At 35.1% G+C, this 19954-nt stretch overlaps 1 protein-coding gene across 4 annotated transcripts in view; it reads right to left on the bottom strand.

Moving 5' to 3' along the window:
- PDGFC (platelet derived growth factor C) overlaps positions 1-19954 on the bottom strand; it is a 212763-nt gene that overhangs the window by 73831 nt on the left and 118978 nt on the right. For all 4 annotated transcript variants that reach the window (XM_017526031.2, XM_017526030.2, XM_017526032.2 and 1 more), the window contains one exon: positions 16264-16459. In XM_017526031.2, the coding sequence (XP_017381520.1) occupies positions 16264-16459 (196 nt within the window). The remainder of the gene's footprint in view (positions 1-16263; positions 16460-19954) is intronic.

Genomic DNA, 19954 nt, shown 5'->3' with positions numbered 1-19954 from the left:
GAGAAGTGCAAATGAAAATCATGAGATAATGCAAATCATCTCACACCAGTCAGCCTGGCTATTATTAAAAAGTACAAAAATAATAGATGCTGTGGAGAAAAGGGAGCTCCTATTCAATGCTGTTGGGAATGTCAATTAGTTCAGCCATGTTAAAAATGAATTTTAATCCAAGGGCTTATACATAAGTCAACATTTTAAGAAATCTGAATCATGTTATTTAAACTTTAATATTTTAAAAGAACTTTTATAAACATTATCTGCTTGGATGAAGGCAAAACATAAATGTTAGTGTCCCTGTGTATTTGTGGATAATCCTGGGAAATAGATCTTTTAGTGCTGGAAGTGACTTAAATCTTCATCTGGAACCCAACCCCTTTATTTCAACCCAATAACCAAATTCCGCTATATTTTAAGAATGATCCAATCCCATTATGCTTTTAAAATCCTGTTATATTTTAAGCACACAATGATAAAATAGGAAAATAATTTAACCAGGGCCATATTTCTAGTAGTTAATGATAGAAATAAAATGGAAACATCACAAGCCAGTATTTCTGCATGGTACCTGGAGCAAATCTCTTCATTTTCCATACTGGTAATCCCAATATTGTGTATACTGAAAAATGTGTTCAGGATTTTACCTTGATGCATGAAGACCAATCTCCTCCCCTCAGAGTCTCCTGTGGGATTTTAATTACTGGGAACAAGAACATAAACCTCTGTGTACTGATAATGTAAACATGTTATTGATAAAAACTAATGAAGATGCACATTTTTCTAGGCTAGAATGTATTTCTATATATACATAAAAAGAAGTATGACACTATCTAGTACTCTGAACTGGAGTTCACAGAAGACAAGTTTACTCCACAGGGGCAGGAACCTCTGGCCTCCTCCCTCATTGTCCACCTTTGCATGGATATTTGTGAAAACAAAAAGATCTCACCAATTGTTCTTAAGCCAGAGGACATCATATATGAGCATCCACCATGACCAACGTTCAGTTTCAGTGAAGTAGGCAAGTCACAACTACATAAACCCTGCTTTACAGCATTGCACAAAATTAAGGTAAGGTTTTCCCTTTGATTTAACTTAATAAAATGTTACATTTAAACGAGGATCTTTTCATAACATTTTTCTTTACATATTTTAATCTAAAAACTTCCTCCTTGATTTCTATGAAATAGTCTATATACCAATTGAAACCCTCATTCTTTTTTCTTTCCAGTAGTTTCAGTTAATGATAATTCTTGCCTCTGCCTTCACAGAATCATCCTCCTGAGACTCAGAGTTATGCTGCCTTACCTACAGTAAACACTGACTAGAACTTAACATTCATATCATTTGTTCTGCTGAAAATGAAGCTGTAAGTATGACCTACATGAAGTTGGGAAGGCAGTCCTAACTTCCATTTTGTACCTTCGCATGCGAATCAAATGCAATGAAATATCTTTAAGTTTAAGGACTTTGTTAAATGTGAATTTAACCATTCTTAACTGTATAGCAAAACAATGATTTTTTTTTTTTGTAAGAGATTATTTTTATTAGTCATTCTGACAAAAGAATCTTAGAGGGAAAATCAAGTAAGAATGAAAAACATCAATTAGTGAATTAGAAATTAATTTGAAGTCAGATTCTGCCTGTATTATAAAAGCCTGAAGAGGTAGTGTATTTAAAGACTGGCTTCTTTAAGAGTGAGGTTGTTCCATAAGAAGAGCTGGAACCTGAACGAATCTAGTTCCCCAAGGGTCAAGAATTAACAAGATCAGGTGAATTTCAGAAATTGTTATTTGAAAATTCATATAACAATATGATATTAATATTTTAATATTGGAGACATATCTATACAAACATTGATGAGGTTGAGACAAGAAAAACCAACACAAAATTATTACAGTTCATTTTTAAATTTATACATTTAGAAGTCCTTTATTAATAATAGTTAGTGTTCTAGGCCCAGCACGGTGGGTCATGCCTGTCATCCCAGCACTTTGGGAGGCCAAGGTGGGTGGACCACGAGGTCAGGAGATCGAGACCTTCCTGGCCAACATGGCGAAACCCCATCTCTACTAAAAATACAAAAATCAGCTGGGCGTGGTGATATGCGCCCATAATACCAGCTACTTGAGAGGCTGAGGTAGGAGAATCGCTTGAACCAGAGAGTTGAAGGTTGCAGTGAGCCGAGATCACACCACTGCACTCCAGCCTGGCAAAAGAGTGAGACCCGGTATCAAAATAATAATAACAATAATAATAATAACAATAACAACAACAACAATTAATGTTCTATTGCTACTGCTTTTTTTTTTTTTTCCTGGCAAATGCCACAATAGGTAACCAGTAAGCTAGCCTGACAGTGACATGAATATTTCTTTGGTTCTAGAAACTGTCCATATTTAAGTCATTGTGCCAACCGGAAGACTCAAAAAATTGCAACATTACTTCAGTGGCAGCAAGGCAACTATGGAAAGTAAGGGCATGGCACAAAAAAATGGCTTTCCAAAATCCCCAAAATCCTCATAGAGCACAAACTCTTCTAATTGATGCAGCAAAGTGATCTTTGTGCAATATCAAACAGGCAAGCTAGAGAAAGAAAGGTAAAGAAGAGAGGGAGGTGTTGACAATAAAAAAGGAGAGGATACGACGCAGGGAAAAGGTAAAGGGTTGGTGAGACAGTGGTTGAGCCAGACAGGAGTTTGGGAGTTGCAGGACACATTCTTTCTCTACTTGGAATGTTGATTTTGAACATTTCAAAATATAAAACCAAAACATCTCATTAGCCAAGAGCAGAATCCCTTGATCTCAGACTTGGTCAGATCCGCACCCTTTATTTTAAGCCCTCTTGGGAATGATTTTTTAAGCTACAAAAGTAATTGCTACAGAGGGCAAAGGACAACAAGGCTATAAATTATGCCACTGGACTAACTGCACTCAAAAGAAGTTGCTGGAAAGTGCATTGGCAAAATCTTCACTCTAAAAAGAACTTTATTCTGTGGCCAGAGTGCACGTAGTAAAAACAATAACTAAATTTGAAAGTTGCCTGTTAATGCCTATCTGTTCTAAACATCAATAGTAGAAATAGTTATTTTTGTATGACCAACATCTCTCCCTCCTCCTAAAGAAAAAAGAAAGTTTTGCTTTCAGGGGCCATTTCTCCACCAATCATAGGACAACAGTTGGGTCTCAGGATGGGCATGTAAACCAAATCTTGCCAATCAGAGTAACACATATGCCTAATTCATACTATCGCAACTGGCTCACATATGGATACTTGGTCCAAACCAGGCCAGTTACAATTCTTCCCAGAGATTTTGCACAAAAGTTTTTGTTTCTTTCAAAGATCATTTAAGTGCTAAAATCTTGCCACTGGACTTTCTCTGCCATTTTAGAAGGACAGCCTGATAGAGAATCAAATCAACTAGTAGAAAGCAAATCTGTCGAGGCAGAGAAAAATCAACAGAGAAATCTACAGAGGCAGAGAAAACTGCCAATAGAGAGTTGATGGCATCCTTTCAGATGCTAAAGTCTATGCCTAAAATTTTCAGTATCATAATCTAAACATTTCCTTTTGTACTCTTAGAGTCACTAGCTGATATGGTTTGGCTGTGATGACCAAATCTCATCTTTTAGTTCCCATAATCCCCATGTGTTGTGGGCGGAAACAGGTGGAGGTAATTGAATCATTTGGGTGGTTACCCTCATGCTGTTCTCATGATAGTGAGTTCTCAGGAGATTTGATGGTTTTATAAGGGCATTAATTCCTCTTTTGCTTGGCACTTCTTCCTGCCTCTATGTGAAGAAGGATGTGTTTTCTTCTCCTTCCACCAGAACTGTAAATTTCCTGGTCCTCCCCAGCCCTGCAGAACTAAGTCAGTTAAACTTCTTTCCTTTACAAATTACCCAGTCTTGGGCAGTTCTTCGTAGCAGCATGAGAATGGCCTAATCCAGTAAAATAAAAATAGTACTGGGAATAGTGGCGTGCTGCTGTGAAGATACCCAGAAATGTGGAACCAAGTTTGGAACTGGGTAACAGGCAGAGGGTAGAACCATTTGGAGGGCTCAGAGGAAGACAGGAAAATCTGGGAAAGTTTAAAACTTCCTAGAGACATGAAGTGCTCGGAAGACATGAAAATGTGTGAAGGTATGGAAATTCCTAAAGACTTGTTGAATGGCTTTGACCAAAATGCTGATAATGATATGGACAATGAAGTCTGGACTGAGGTGGTCTCAGATGGAGATAAGGAACTTGCTGCGAAATGAATTAAGTCACTCTTGCTATGCTTTAGGAAAGAGGTTGGTGGCTTTTTGCTCCTGCCCTAGAGATCTGTGGAACTTGAACTTGAGAAAGATTATTGAGGGTATCTGGCGGAAGACATTTCTAAGTGGCAAAGCATTCAAGAGGTGACAGAGTACAAAAGTTTGGAAAATTTGCAGGCTGACAATACAGTAGAAAAGAAAAGCTCGCTTTCTGGAGAGAAATTCAAGCAATTTGTATAAGTAAGAAGGGACCAAATGCTAATCACCAAGACAATGTCTCCAGGAAATGTCAGAGAACTTCACGGCAGACCCTCCCATCACAGATATGGAAGACTAGGAGGTAAAATGGTTTTATGTCTGGGCCCAGAGTCCCTGTGCTGTGTACAGCCTAGGGACTTGGTGCCCTGCATCCCAGCAGCTCCAGCCATAGCTAAAAGGGAACATGGTAAAACTCTGGCTGTTGCTTCAGAGAAAGCAAGACCAAGCCTTGGTGGCTTCCATGTGATGTCAGTCCTGAGAGTGCACAGAAGACAAGAACTGAGGTTTGGGAATCTCCACCTAGATTTCAGAAGATGTATGGAAATGCTTATATGTCCAGGAAGAAGTCTGGTGCAGGGGTGGAGCTCTCATAGAGAACCTCTGCTAGGGTAATAAAGAAGGGGAATGAGGAGTTGAATCCCCTACACAGGCTCCCCACTGGGGCACTGCCTAGTGGAGCTGTGAGAAGAAGGCCACTGTCCTCTAGACCTCAGAATTGTAGATCCACTGACAACTTGCACACTGTGCACATGAAAAAGCTACAGAAACTCAATGCTAGGCCTTGAAAGCAGCTGAGAGCTGAGCTGTACCCTGAAAAGCCACAAGGGCAGAGCTGTCCAAGGCCATAGGAGCCCACCTCTTGCATCATCATGACCTGAAAGTGAGACATGCAGTCAAAGGGGATCATTTCAGAGCTTAAGGATTTGACTGCCCCACTAGATTTTGGAGTTACATGGGTCCTATTGCCCCTAGGTTTAAGCAAATTTATCCCATTTGGATTGGGTGTATTTACACAATGCCTGTACCTTCATTGTATCTAGGAAGTAGCTAACTTGCTTTTGATTTTCCAGGCTCATATGCATAAGGGACTTGCCTTGTCTCCAATGAGACTTTGGAGTTGGACTTTTGGGTTAATGCTAGAATGAGTCAAAATTTGGAGGACTGTTGGAAAGTCATGACTGTGTTTTGATGTGTGAAGACATGAGATTTGGGATCAGGGGTGGAATGATATAATTTGGCTGTGTCCTCAACCAAATCTCATCTTGAATTGTAATTCCTATAAATTTCACATCATGGGAGGAACTAGATGGGAGGTAACTGGATCATTGGGATGGTTACCCTCATGCTATTCTCATGATGGTGACTGTGGTCTCATAAGATCTGATAGTTTTATAAGGAGCTTTTCCTTCTTTGGCTCAGTACTTGCCTTACCTGCCACCATGTGAAGAAGGATGTGTTTGCTTCCCCTTCTGTCATGATTGTAAGTTTCCTGAGGCCTCTCCAGCCCTGCAGAACTAAGTAAATTCAGCCTCTTTCCTTTATAAATTACTCAATCTCAGGCAGTTTTTTTTCTAGACAGGGTCTCATTCTGTCACTCAGGATGGAGCACAACCTCGGTTCACTGCAACCTCTGCCTCCCAGGTTCAAGCAATTCTCCCACTTCAGCCTCCCACGTAACTGTGATTACAAGTGCACGCCACCATGTCCAGCTCGTTGTTTTTGATAGAGTCAGGGTTTTATGAAATTGGTTAGGCTGGTGTCGAACTGCTGATCTCTCGTGATCCGTCCATCTTGGCCTCCAAAGTGCTGGGATTACAGGCATGAGCCACTACACCTGGCCTCAGGCAGCTCTTTATAGCCCCATGAGAATGGGCAAACACACTAGCTAAGCATTCGTAGTCACTTGATAAAAGAGTCTTCAATTAACATTTCCTTATATGAATCCCTGTATCTTACAATGTAAGCCTTTACCTGTTTGGAAAGTTATTTTATTATGGCGTATTTCTAGCAGAATGGTCAGATTATTCCTAGACCTGATGTAATATTGGTCTCTCCTCTTCTCAGGTCCCAATGTAAAATTTCCCTGTTCAACTCAAAGAAAAAAGAGAAAGGCCGTCTCTCCTGTAACAGATTGGACATTTAGCTCTCTTAAGTTACTCTTTGGTTTGTCTTCAATATAAATGTTTATAGGGGCAGCAATATTTAAATGGGTCATTTTGTTTCTCCCACAGCTTATGCTCTGGGGCAAAAGATAACATATCTTTCAAATAAAAAGAATTGGGATGGTTTAAAGGTTTTCTTTGCATACCAGTACACAGGCAACCCTATTCCCACTCCTACACAGAGTGCATGTAAGAGAGCAACATGCTTTCTATTAATGCATCGAGCAGAAAAAAAAAAAATCAGGCAAACTCTAAGTATGAGAAAATATATACCTCTGAAGTTTTGTGTTTGAGACAAAATACCTCCAACTAAATAACAAAATTCCTTCAATAGACACTGCGTGGTTCTATCAGCATTCTCTTTCTGAAATACAGACCAGTACATGACCTTGTTCTGCAACGAAACCATTTCTTCTGATAGCATAAAAAGGGAAGTTTAAATCTCTAAGCGTAGTATTCAAAGTTCTTCACAATTTAGTCCTCTCTACCATTACACACCCACCACTTACCACACCTCCAAGGCATCTCAGGCTCCAGAGAAAGTCAATGTTCTCAAATTATTTTCTCTATATCCAGTTTAACACTATTTGGAGTTCTCATTTCTCTATAATCCACCTGCTATTTTATTTTCAGTAACTGTTACTGAGTATCCATTAGGTACTAGTCAGCTACTGACATCCTACCTAGTCTTCAAGATCCAATATATATTACATTCCCATCTATCTCCTAGTTATGACTAATCTTTCTATGCTTAGATTACTTCTTATTTAAAGCCATAGTACTATGTTTGCCTACACAACTACAACACACCCTCTTCTTCTTCCTTAAAGCTATAGTGATTTGTTTAGGTCACTGGTATGGTTTGAATGTTTGTTTGTGTCCTTGCAAAAGTCATATGTGAAATCCTAACCCCTAAGGTGATGGTATTTGAAGTGGTGTGTTTGGGAAGTGATTAGGCCGTTAACGGGATCAGCACTCTTATAGAAGGGGCCTATGAGAGATTCCTCACACATTTAACAATGGGAAGACACAAAGAGAAGACAGTCGTCTTTGAACCAGGAAGCCGGCCCTCCCTTGCTGTCACAGAATCTGCTGGTGTCTTGATCTTAGCCTTCCCAGCATCCAGAATTGTGAGAGATACAATTCTGTGCTTTATAAGCCACCCAGTTTACGGTTTGTTATAGCAGGCTACAGAGAGTGAGGCAGTAACCACCATGCTGGTGCTTCAGCACAGCTGGGCCACTAAAGCAAGTTCTGGGGATGTGTAATTCTTCCCCTTCCCCTTGCCAGCGTCTGAGGTAGGCATACCACAGAAAGGAACCATGGCATCATTCACAACACTGGGCAAATGTTCTTTTCTGCCCTTATAGTAGGGTTCCCACAACATATCTTAAAGAGGTTCTGAATTTTTTGTTTGTTTATCCTGTCTTTTTCCTGCCATCATGAATAAGACTGAAATTGTCAGTTACTGTCCAAAACCCAGTTACTTATTCTCAGGCCAGTGTTGCGGATTCAGGATGGGGAGAATGATGTCTTTGTATCTCTCAGGGCTAAAATTTAAGATTGCTTATGCTAAATATGGACTAGTAGTGCCTTTCATTTTCCTCAGTCCTTTTAAGGGGCTAATGAAAGCATTCTGCTTAGAAAATAAATTCTTATGTTGTACTTACTGGTCACTAAAGTCATTATCGCCAAATAAACAATACTGCAATACTGCCTTTATTTCATTTCTGTGGTCATGCAACTAAGGAATATTTTATTGTTTTCATAAAATAGCATTTCCTTAAATTTTATCATCCACAGCTTGCACTGGCATTGTAACATTGACACAAGAGATCTATAATATCCTTGAAAACTATACTAGAGTGAAACACAGAAAATGAGTGTTTGAGTTTTTGAGGTCTGCATGGAAGGGTTAATCTATCCACCCCCATCTCGCCATAATAAATTAATAACAATTACTTAGAGACTGTTGATGGTAAAGATACACAGTTGTGGTATAAATTAGAAAATGAACAAAAAGTAGTCTAAACATAATTAGTTACAGTAGTGACGATACTCTATTTATTGCATACTAGGATTCATAGCATTTTATCTTAATTGTTTATATATTTGTCTGCCTCTTGACTCAGACTATGAGCTACTTGAGGACATTGAACAATCTCCTACTTACTGCTGACTTCTAAATTACCTACCACACTTACTGTGGTAGGTTATACTTACTACACTTATACAACCTAAACCTTTATGTCCAGTCTAACTAACTTCTAAGAATAAAGGAGAAATAAAGAAAATTCAGTTGTTATACTTACTGTGGCAGATAATTAGAAGATAAATGTTTGTTGACTATAAGAGTAAATGAATGAGCAAATAATAAAGTCACATTTATTTTGTTATAAACAGAAGGAAGAACAAAAAATGTCTAAACATTTTTTCATTATAAAGAAAAACTTAATAATTTTGACCATCTGAAATTCTAAATATTTAAAAAGTCTGTTTATTTCATTTAACAGATGTAGCATTCCTATTCCTATATCTCATTACCCTTTTTCCTGATTGGACCAGTTACAATAATTGTTCTAAAAGGAAGAGGTGTTTTGGTGAAGATGAAGCACTATTTCAAACTGGACAGACTGATTAATCCATCCTTTTTCAAATGCTGTCTCTCATCATCTTTCTCTTTGTAAAATTGTATATATAATATGTATATTATTTATTTCAGAAGAGGAATAAACAGAAAAAAAATCAGTAAGAAGCTTTCCACTAAAAATGTGCCCTCCTGCTCTGGGTGCAGTAGCTCACATGTATAATCTGAGCACTTTGAAAGGCTCCGGCAGCAGGATCACTTGGGCCAAGAGTTAAAGGTCAGCCTGGACCATATAGCAAGACCTTGTTCCTACAAAAATGAAAATAAAAATAGCCAGGCATGGTGATGTGTACCTGGAGTCAGGTTCATCAAAAGGCTTGGGTGGGAGGATCACCCAAGACCAGGACTTGAAGCTGCAGTGAGCCAAGACCACACTACTATAGTCCAACCTCGCCAACAGGGCAAGACCTTGCCTCTACAAAAAGTGTCTACCTAGGGATACCATGTCCATGACATCAGAAGCTTTCAAGGAGACATCATCAATAAATAATAAGCTATGACTGTATAAAGCAGAGGACCAGAAGCCCACTGATAACTCATCCATGACGTTCCCGTGGTGTATATGTGCCATATTTTCTTTATCCAGTCTATCGATGGGCATTTGGATTGGTTTTCTCAGCATAGTGTCATGCTGTCTTAGAAGCTAGCATTTAGTTAGTTAAATTGTTCTCTGTTATGTATTTGGGATAGGGGAAACATTGATTGGTTTTAGATATTTTTAAGTTATGTATGCACTTCTAAGGTACTCATTAAAAAACATAAACTGATGTACAGTCTAAATCAGTCAAAAGAAAAATGGAATGAGAAGAAGACGAGCTAAATGAATGCAAAAAAGGAAACTGAAGCAACAGGAAAATGAGTACAAAATAATTAATAGAATAGAATCCAAAATATCCATACAAACAATCGATGTACTAGATTAAATCCCACAGTGAAATATGAAGATTTCTTTGGAATTTTTTTTAATGCCACTCATGTTCCTTTCTAGAAAGACAACTATAACATACATAGACACACACACTAACATGACTGTACACATACAAACAAGGAAAGAAGAAAGTTGAAAGGAAAATAATGGAAAGAATTCTAGACAAAAAAAAAAATAACCAAAATTACTTGATGTTGCTAAATTAACATTAGGCATAATACACTTTGAGGCTAAAACAAAAAATTAGTAACACAAAGAATATTACATTTTTGAACTTGTATGCATCAACTACCATAATTTTAAATGATATAAAGCTTTCAACAGACCAACAAGGTGAAATTTGTAAATATATGTATCCTCTATTAAAATAATTTAATGCAACTCTCAGAAATTAATATATAACATAGAAAATATCAGAAAGGCACAGAAGCTGTGCACAACTGAAATTGATGTAACAGACATATACATACACTACTGCAAGAACATGCACTCTTTGAAAAATGAATATTTGAAAAAACTAAATATTTTAAAATATTAAAAACATATATACAAAAATTTAAAAATTGCTTCTATATAATCTATGCTGTAAGAGAAGAATACAATAGATATTATAAAAATCTTAAATTGGACAAAAATTAAAATACTACATTATGAAAATTGGCAGGGCACATAGAAAACAGAGAGTCTGCAAAGAAATTGTTAAGTTTACATGAACAATTTAAAAATAAAAGAATTAAAATTACATTCAACTCCAGAAGTTAGAAATACTTCATAACAGAAGAGAACAAAGTATATAAAGAATATAAGGAAATAAATTTAAAAATACATATATAGAGAAAGAAGCTAGACATGTGGAGAAAGAGTTGTGCTTTGTGGGAAAGTATCAATAATTTCTGCTGTGAATAATTCCTTCCTGGCTATTTAATTCCAATTCTATCAGAGCTCAGCATCTTTCATTGCCTTTGAACTGTTTTACAACTCAGTAAGGTATAAATGATTTATATCAAATAAAAAATAATTATCGTCTACAGACATATAAATAAACTATGCCCTGTGGAAGTTTAATTGACTTCTCCCTCTGACTTTGGAAGAGGCCAGTTTTGCCTCCATTTGCACATTTATTTCTATATTCCCAATCTAAAACTGGCTGTTTTTTGAATTGTCATTAAACTGGTTTTAACATCTGACTGTCCCCTTTGTTAATAAGTTAAATAAAATTAGTTGTTTACTTAATATATAGGAGAAGTCATAATTTTTATTCTTTAATAGTCATTAACAGAGCCAAAATTTGTTTTCTTTGAAAGAACAATGAATAAACTGAATCACTGACAAAACTAAGTGAGAAAAGAGAAAAGCAAAGCAAAATAAAGAGGAATGAACACAAAACAATATTAGCAATAAAACAAAAGACACAGAGATGCAGCAGAAATTAAAATATATTCAGGACATTTTGTGAAAACCGTAATAACAATAAAACTTAAAACTTCAAAAAAATGCCTAGAAACCATAAAATGAATAACTGACTTTAAAAGGAGAAATCATAAATGGATGCTAAAAAAAATTGGGTGACAGATTGTCACAGAACAAGATTTGCATGTTTTAAAGTATACCCCCATAAATCATGTTGATTATAGTGTAGAACAATGAAGCACATTCACAACAGAGAAATCTGGTGGATAGTCATCAAACTCATGTCACTGATAATACAAGAAAGTGACATTAAAAGCAATTTAAAAATACTTATCACAAAGAGCATTCTGGCCAATATATTTAAGCAGGATCTAATTATGAAGAAATATTCAGATGAATTAATATTGAGAGTCTGTAGAACAAATGGTCTGGAATTGTTCAAAATATCAATGTCATGAAAGCTAGGAAAAGGCAAGGAGCCCCTACAGACTAGAGTAGATGAAAGAGTTACAATAACCAAATGCAACATAAAATTTATAATTTTTTATTAGATCAAAAAATGAAAAGAAATGATTAAAAAATATTTGCGGATGATGAAAAACACTGGGTAAGAGTTTCATATTAATGTTAAATTTACTTCACATGACACTGGTACTGACGTTCCTTGGGAAATATCCTTGTTCTTAAACAATACACAGTGGGTACGAAGTGTCATAATGTTGGCAACTTACTTTTAAATCCAAAAGAAAAGAATAATAAAGGAATTTTCCCTAAGGGGAAAATGCCTGTTGGCAAAATAAAAATGAAAAAAGCACTTCAAATGATAAAGTAAATTAAAGAAAAGAAAACAAAACAAAACATAAACCTTGAAAACCTTTTAGGCCCAATGGCCACAGACAGAACAATTTCAACAAGAGAGTTAAGAATGACAGAATTTGGTTATAATACATAGAATAAAATATATATTTATTAATTTTTACTAATAGAAATGACAAAAGAAGGAAATGAAAAAAGGAAGGACAGACAAATCTTCTTTGCTGAAGAATTCCAAATAATATATGCATACACCTTTTAAGAGGTGGAGCTTAATCAGTATCTCCTTGAGTGTGGGCTGGAGTTAGCTACATACTTCCAAATAACAGAATATCAAACGAAAATACATTACCTCACCAGAGCAGAAGCCCAGCAGAGACCACCTAAGTGATCAAAGCTAACATCATCACTTATGAGTAAGGCTGATTGTATGTACTTCCTGATTTGGTAAGGGTATATCACTTATTTGTAATTCTTCTCCAAGACATATAATCTCATTGTAAGCATGATAATACATGTGAACAACCTAAACTGGGGAGCCATTCTACAAAATACCTAACAATTTTACCTTTTAAAAATATTATTCTTTAAAATCATCTAGTTTTATTTATTGTTCAAAACTGTCTAGTCATGAGACACAAGGAAAGAGAAATAGTCACAGATTCCAGAAGACTAACAAGACATTACAACTAAATGCAATGAGTTTATTCTGAAGAAGATCCTGAAACAGAAAAAGTCATAAATTGGAAAAACTATCGACATCAAATAAGACTTGGAGTTTAGCTAATAATACCGTATGAATGTTGATTTCTTAAGCTATGCGAATATGCCAAAGTTATGTAGAATGTTAACATCGGAGGAACCTGTGTTAAAAGTATGCAAAAACTCTCCGTACTATCTTTACAACATCCTACAAATCTAAAGTTATTCCAAATGTTAAAGTTTAAGTTAAAAAAAAAAGCAGGAAGAAGACAAAGATGCATACTAATTCAATCAACAACATAATGAGATAGAGAAGAAACAGTAAAAGACTCGAAAGAAAAAAAAATCTTTCTTTTCACAAACCATATCATCTTTTGCATAAATAAAATATAATTTCCAGGGCAACAGTCAAAAAAATGAAAAAGCTTGCTAAGTTTTCTAGATATAAGATCAATACTACAAAATTGATTGCCTTTCTAAACACCAGCAATATACAGTTAGAAAATGTAGTATCAAAGAAAGATTTTAGCATTAGCCTATAAGAAATCTAGAAGTAACTCTAAATAAAGAATGTGCAACATTATTATGAACAAAATTTTAAAACCATATAGACATTAAAGAAGACTCCAATAAATGGAGCAATGTAAATGAAGCTCTCAAGGACAGTCACTATCACTGTGATGTCAATTCTCTTCACGATCTGTATATTCAATGTTTTACAATAAAAATGACAACAGTAGTTTTCAAGGATCTTTACAACCTATTTCTCAAGGTTGAAAAGGTTGAAAACAGTAGCTTTCAATGAACTCTACAACCTATTTTTATATTAATAAGCAAACAGACAGAATGTTCCAAAATGAGAATAAAATAAGGTGAGACTTGCTTATCACAAAGTTTCCATAATGCTACAGCAGTTAAGACAGTGCCATTCAACTAAGAAAAACAAAACTGACCAAAGTAACAGAAGAAACAGAGCAGGCTACATACAGAAACCTCATGTGTGAGCTAGCTGACTTTGCACTTCATTGGGGAAAAAAATGACTGTTCAGTATATGACGTTGGCACACTATTGGATACTCTCCTGAAAAACTTCATACCACAAACATAAATAAATTCCAGATAAATAATGGAAAATTAAAGGCAAGATTTAAATAGTCAAGCAGATCAATACAAAATGGGTAAAAGACATGAGCAGGCATGATAAAAAGGTAATATGAATGGGCAATAAGAAATACAAAAATTTCTCAACCTTATTAGTAATCAGAAAAACAAAATACAACCAATAATGAGGTACAATTTCACCCATATTACCAATTTTTTTTTTTTAAAGATCAGAAGTTGGTGAGAACACAGTGCAATGAAAATTTTTTGTGTCTTGTTGGGAAACCTATAAACTGGTCACTTTAAAAAAACAATTTAGCTCTACCTAGTAAAGTTGAAAGTATAAATATCTTAAGACAGTGAAAACATTCTCAGAAACAGTCTCAACGTTTTCTTGCATTTTTGCACAAGAACTGGAAACATGTCAGATGTTCATCAAAGTAGAAGACACAAAAAAGGTTATTTATTGTACATCAAAGACAATACATGATCTAATAAGCTATCTGCCTGAACGCGAACTAATTTTAAAGCATATTTTTTTTTAGTTTTGCTTGTTTTGAAACATGTTAAATCATAAAAGAAAACACATAGTACTGTTCCATTGATCGATATTTCAAAATAGGCAAGGAATTAACTATTTTTGAAAGATCACACATAGAGAAATAGGCACTTCTGGTAAAATTATAGAGAAAATCAGGAGAATGAGTAACAAAATTTAGGACAATGATTATATCCATAGTGACAAGAAGAAGGTGACAAGAAGGTGTAATCGGGGAGGAATACAGGTAGCAGGTGTCACATGGCTCTCTTGGTGTTGATCTGTGGGAATTGGAACTTAGGAGAAAGCACAAGAAAGTGCTAATAATACTCCAGTGACTGCTACTTTTGTCATGAAGTCCTTTGTCTCCAACCCAGAAGCCTCCTGTCTTCCATTAGCATCCAGGAAACTGGTAGAATTGCTTACTACTTTGCAAGTAGGGAAAATCTTACACCTCTTGTAATTTTTGACAAGATTATTAAACCTTGTTTATTTAAAAAAAAAAAAAAAAGACAAGAGGTTCAGCACAGCATGATGAAAAACCGCCTAAATAGGTGTTAGGAAAAATGGGTTTAGCATTTTTTTAGGTACAAAATCTGAATGAGATATACGGCATCTGCTTTTACTCCTCTGGTAGTTTTCTAAAGATAATCAGGGTAGCTTCTAGTTATCAAAATCTAAAATTACAGACGTAAGGAAAAAAGTAACATGAAATGCACAGTCACAGAAAGAACAAATGTGAAGAATATGTATAACTATGTGATGCTAAAGATACAAACTGTGATGACAGCAAGTACAAAGTTTATTTCATTTGTACTGAAATATTTATCTGTAATATACCATAAGATGAAAATTCTCTTTTAAATTGTATATCAAAGAGAAAATAAAAAAATCCAATGAAGAGGTTCAAGTAAAATATTTTCATGTTATACAAATGTCATTGAAGTGAAAAATCTTCAGTAAGACCACCCAACCTTGACAAGTGTATTCATATGGGATTTACAGAGTCATAGTTGTATGACATACAGTAGGTGGTCTTTTGCGTGGGTGGAATACTCCAGCTAACTTTGGTTCATGAATGCTTCTTGGATAATTATGATAAATTCCTACCTGGCAAGGCATAACATTAGCCTAAATTTCTAATTCTGCTTTCTGAACTATATTTCTTCTTGATGTAATATTTAAACTTCTTAGTCCTATGCATGCACATGTATCCAGGTAATATGTACCCGGGAAAGAGCTTTTTCTTTTAGTAGCTTATCATTTATTTTATTGATTTGCCAATGAGGAAGGTCAAATATAAGATTTTTAGCACTAACTGCAACTTACGTTTTCTAGCACAACTACCTTCCTTTATGTAGCTTTGTATTCTCTATTCCTTATTTTGAATGGTTTTATTATATATACTTTTTACCATAAATTATATTAAATCATTTTAGAGGTAGGTAGAAAATAATGACTATGTATGCACATGTATGTGTCTTCTGATTTTAAATAAAGATTTCAAATAAAACATAGCTTAAATAAGGTTAGAAATTTCTTCAGAAAAATTTTCATCAGAAAAATAAAGCAGAAGATGTCATTTAAAATCAGATCACCAAAAATAAGCAATTTGAAAGACTTTAATAGTTGTTAAATTGTTGAAATTTCAAGTATGGTAACTTACTTGCATATGTCACCTTCTGGGTCTTCAAGCCCAAATCTTTCATCAAATGTAAGTTGTATCCATACGTTTTCCTCTGCTGCCACTAATCTCCATACCAAAACCATATTTCTTGGATAAGCACGAGGAAACCTTGGGCTGTGAATACTTCCATTAGTAGACACAGTAATAATTCTCTCATGCTGAGGATCTTGTACTCCTAAAGCAAAAATACAGACACAGACATGCATTTAGAGAACAGATTTCAAAAATTATAGTTGTCAAAATAAGTGTTTATTATTTGCATTTTACCTCAGACAAGTGCTGAGTCTGTTTTATTTGATACACACCAAATAGCACTCTTTCCAGAATTGATCCAGAAAAAGGAATATTTTATCATTATTGAATAAAAATGTTTTATATTTACACATGAAAAACAGCAAATTACTTTTAGAATTATTGAAATGTCAACGACTAAATCTTCTGGAGTCCTAAGATCACAATAAAGCTGAGTTAAGATTCAAATTTCTGAGAAGGTATCAAATATGAGACATTTTAGAATAAAAATAAACTAGATATAATTTTATTTTAAAAAATACAAATAATGAATTAAATTCCCTAACTTAAAAATAAGAGCTGCAGAGCTAGTCAACTAATTATTCAAAGATTTGCATTAATTTTATATATGTCAAGGTAAGAGGAGTTTTAAGATAGTTGAGGAAAATGAAATGTGAAGAGAAAAGAGGCAGAAGTGGATTAGTAGAAAAGGCAGTCTTCAGCATTTCTCACCGATCTTTGGAATGTCAATCAGCATACCATACCACACACCATTTACGTCTTCTAACCTCTTTTTATTACTACTGCTGTAGAAACTGAGCTGGCAGACAATTCTTAGTAATAGCTCATTATATGGACTCATAACTTCCAGGGGGAAAAAAGGCATGCAATATGAGCTCAGAGCTTCCCATGAACTAGAATTACTCATTAACCTCAAATCTTAAATGATTCTGAAAAGTAAAACAAGGTCAAAATAATGGTGTCAATTTCTTGTTATAAGGGAACCATTAGCACTAAATGAAAATATTAAAACATACAAATATAAAGAAATGTTGTAAGGCTTCTCAGTGCATGAATATACAGATATGAACTCTGAATTTCCACGGGGAGAGTGTAGTACAAAATGGCTTCCAAGTTTACTAGGCATGGAATCTTTTCACATTTATGAAATGCTAAAAGATACTGTTAATAATATCTCTCTTCCTTTTTATTAGAATGTTGGAGAGAGAATTGAGGGAAAGGACAAGGTGGCACTGTTGAGAAAAGAAGTGTTCTTATACTCCACCAGCTGAGATTTAGCTATGAGATGAAACCCACAATTGACAGTTATGAAATAAGCAGTCATTGAACCACACCAAAGAAATATAAGAACTAGGTTAGTTATAGACTCCAGGCCATAAACATCAATTTAAGGATGCTAAATTCCAATGAGAAAAAAAAAAATATCCCTTATTGAATTTCTAATACTTTTTTTTTTTTATTAAAGGAATACACTTAGACTGGACCTTGAACACATGATGTGCATGGCGGGATATCTGACAATTTCATAGTGCAACTTTTATATACTCATAATATCAGAACAACAGTCTTTAGCAATGCCTCATTGGTTTTCATAATTTGGAGATACACTGCACAAAACTGAACATTATATTTGCAGTAAGATCATGGAGAGAATACCATTACTTTATAAGCACTATTATTCATTCATTTGCCCCTTATCCACTTTCTTTTATATATTTGATTACTCTCCAAAACAGGATAAATCTCATTGTCTTCACTGCCTTTGGATATGTCCCATCTAGTTGTGTAACAGAGTTACTAGGGCCTATGAAATCATGACATTTTAGATTAAACCCTCATCCCAAACCCTGTCCTGCCTTGCCCTGCCCTGCAGGTGCTGGGAACACCCTCATGGGGCCTCATATCTGGCCGGTGCCAGGGGAGCCCCTCCACCACTCCCCAGGGCTCCTTTGTTACAAATCTAAAAGGTTTTAGAACCCCCCGAAAAATACATTTTTCTTCTTTCCTCCTTTTGTCTTTCTAGTTTTCTGCCATTTCCTCTTCTCCATTTCCTTCATTTCCAAAAACCTAAAACTCTTTCTACCAACCAATTCTCTGTCTCTCAACTCAATATCTTAAAGTCTGTGTCTTCTTTTCTTCCTACCAATGATCTCATTTTCTTCATGATAAGCAGAATTCAAAAATGATCTCCAAGTATCCCTCATCCTTTCATAATCCTCTCCTTGAGTGTGTGAAATCTAATGGGATATTACTCCCACGATTAGGTTAGTTGACTTTGAGTTAATCATATTTGGATGCGTCTAACTTTATCAAGTGAGCTGAAAAGGTAAGCTGGGTCCTTCTTAAACCCAGAGAAACTTCAAAGTATGAGAGAGATTTCAACAGGAGGGTGACTCCTTATTGCCGGCTTTGAAAATGCAGGAAGCCATGTGCCAATGGATGTGGGAAGCCTCTAGAAGCTAAGGACAGTCTAAGGATGATAGCCAGCAAGGAAACGAAAACCTCAGTTCTAAAAGATCAAGGACCATGATCAGTTTGGAAGCAGACGGTTCTCCTCAGTCTCCAGAAAGGAGTCTAGTGGACACCTTTATCTGAACCTTTTTAGACCCTTAACAAGAATCCAGTCACAAAGTGCCTGGAATTCTAACTGACAGAACTGAGATTTGATAAAGGGTACTTTAAGCTGCTAAATTTGTAGAAATTTCTTACATAATATTAGAAAACTAATACACCTCCTATTGGACACAAGGCTGTTTGAATTATGGGTATTTCCTTTTGCTCAGAATTGTCAGCACTCATTACAGTAACTGCAGCTACTTTTCATTTAGTATCTATGTTAATCAAAATATGTTAATATTATTTCACATTAATAAAATACAATTTAAGAATATTGTTCTAGGAAACGTCCGAAAAGATACAACGTCAAGGGTCATGTATTAGTTAGACTAAGATTAAATGTTAGAGAACAACCTGTTTAATCCTAAACTACCCTGAATAATTGTAACATTTTATGTATGAGATATAATTAAATAACTGAATGCCACCATTCTCAGTGCTTAAATTTTTCCTCAGTAGTAAGCACCCTATACAGAACATGTTTCTTCTTAATAGATGCAAATATTTGATATTGCTATTGGCTGCAATTATATATATATATAAATAAATATTATATATAAATATATAATATTTATTTATATATAATATATATAATTATATATGTATATATATAATTATATATATATTATATATAAATATATATATATTATATATATTTATATATAATAAATATATAATTATATATATATAAAATAAACAACACCTTTTCTATGAATATTATTTAGCAGTAGTATATATCCTAAGAATATAGAAGGAGCTATCTAAGAATATAGAAGGAGCTATAAAGTTAGATGAATTCTCCACATAGACAAATTTTATTAAGACAATAATGCTTAGCCCAGGCACTGTGGCTCATGTCTGTAATCCCAGCATTTTGGGAGACCGAGGCAGGTGGGTCCCTTAAGCTCAGGAGTTTGAGACCACCCGGGCCAACATGATGAAAACCTGTCTCTAAAAAAATACAAAAATTAGTTGGATATGGTCGCATGTGCCTTCAGTCCCAGCTACTTGGGAAGTTGAA

This window comes from Cebus imitator, unplaced genomic scaffold (genome assembly GCF_001604975.1).
Source record: "Cebus imitator isolate Cc_AM_T3 unplaced genomic scaffold, Cebus_imitator-1.0 Scaffold40, whole genome shotgun sequence".
NCBI lineage: Eukaryota > Metazoa > Chordata > Mammalia > Primates > Cebidae > Cebus > Cebus imitator.
The sequence above is the reverse complement of the archived record's forward strand: the minus strand, read 5'-3'. Positions and strand labels throughout refer to the sequence as shown.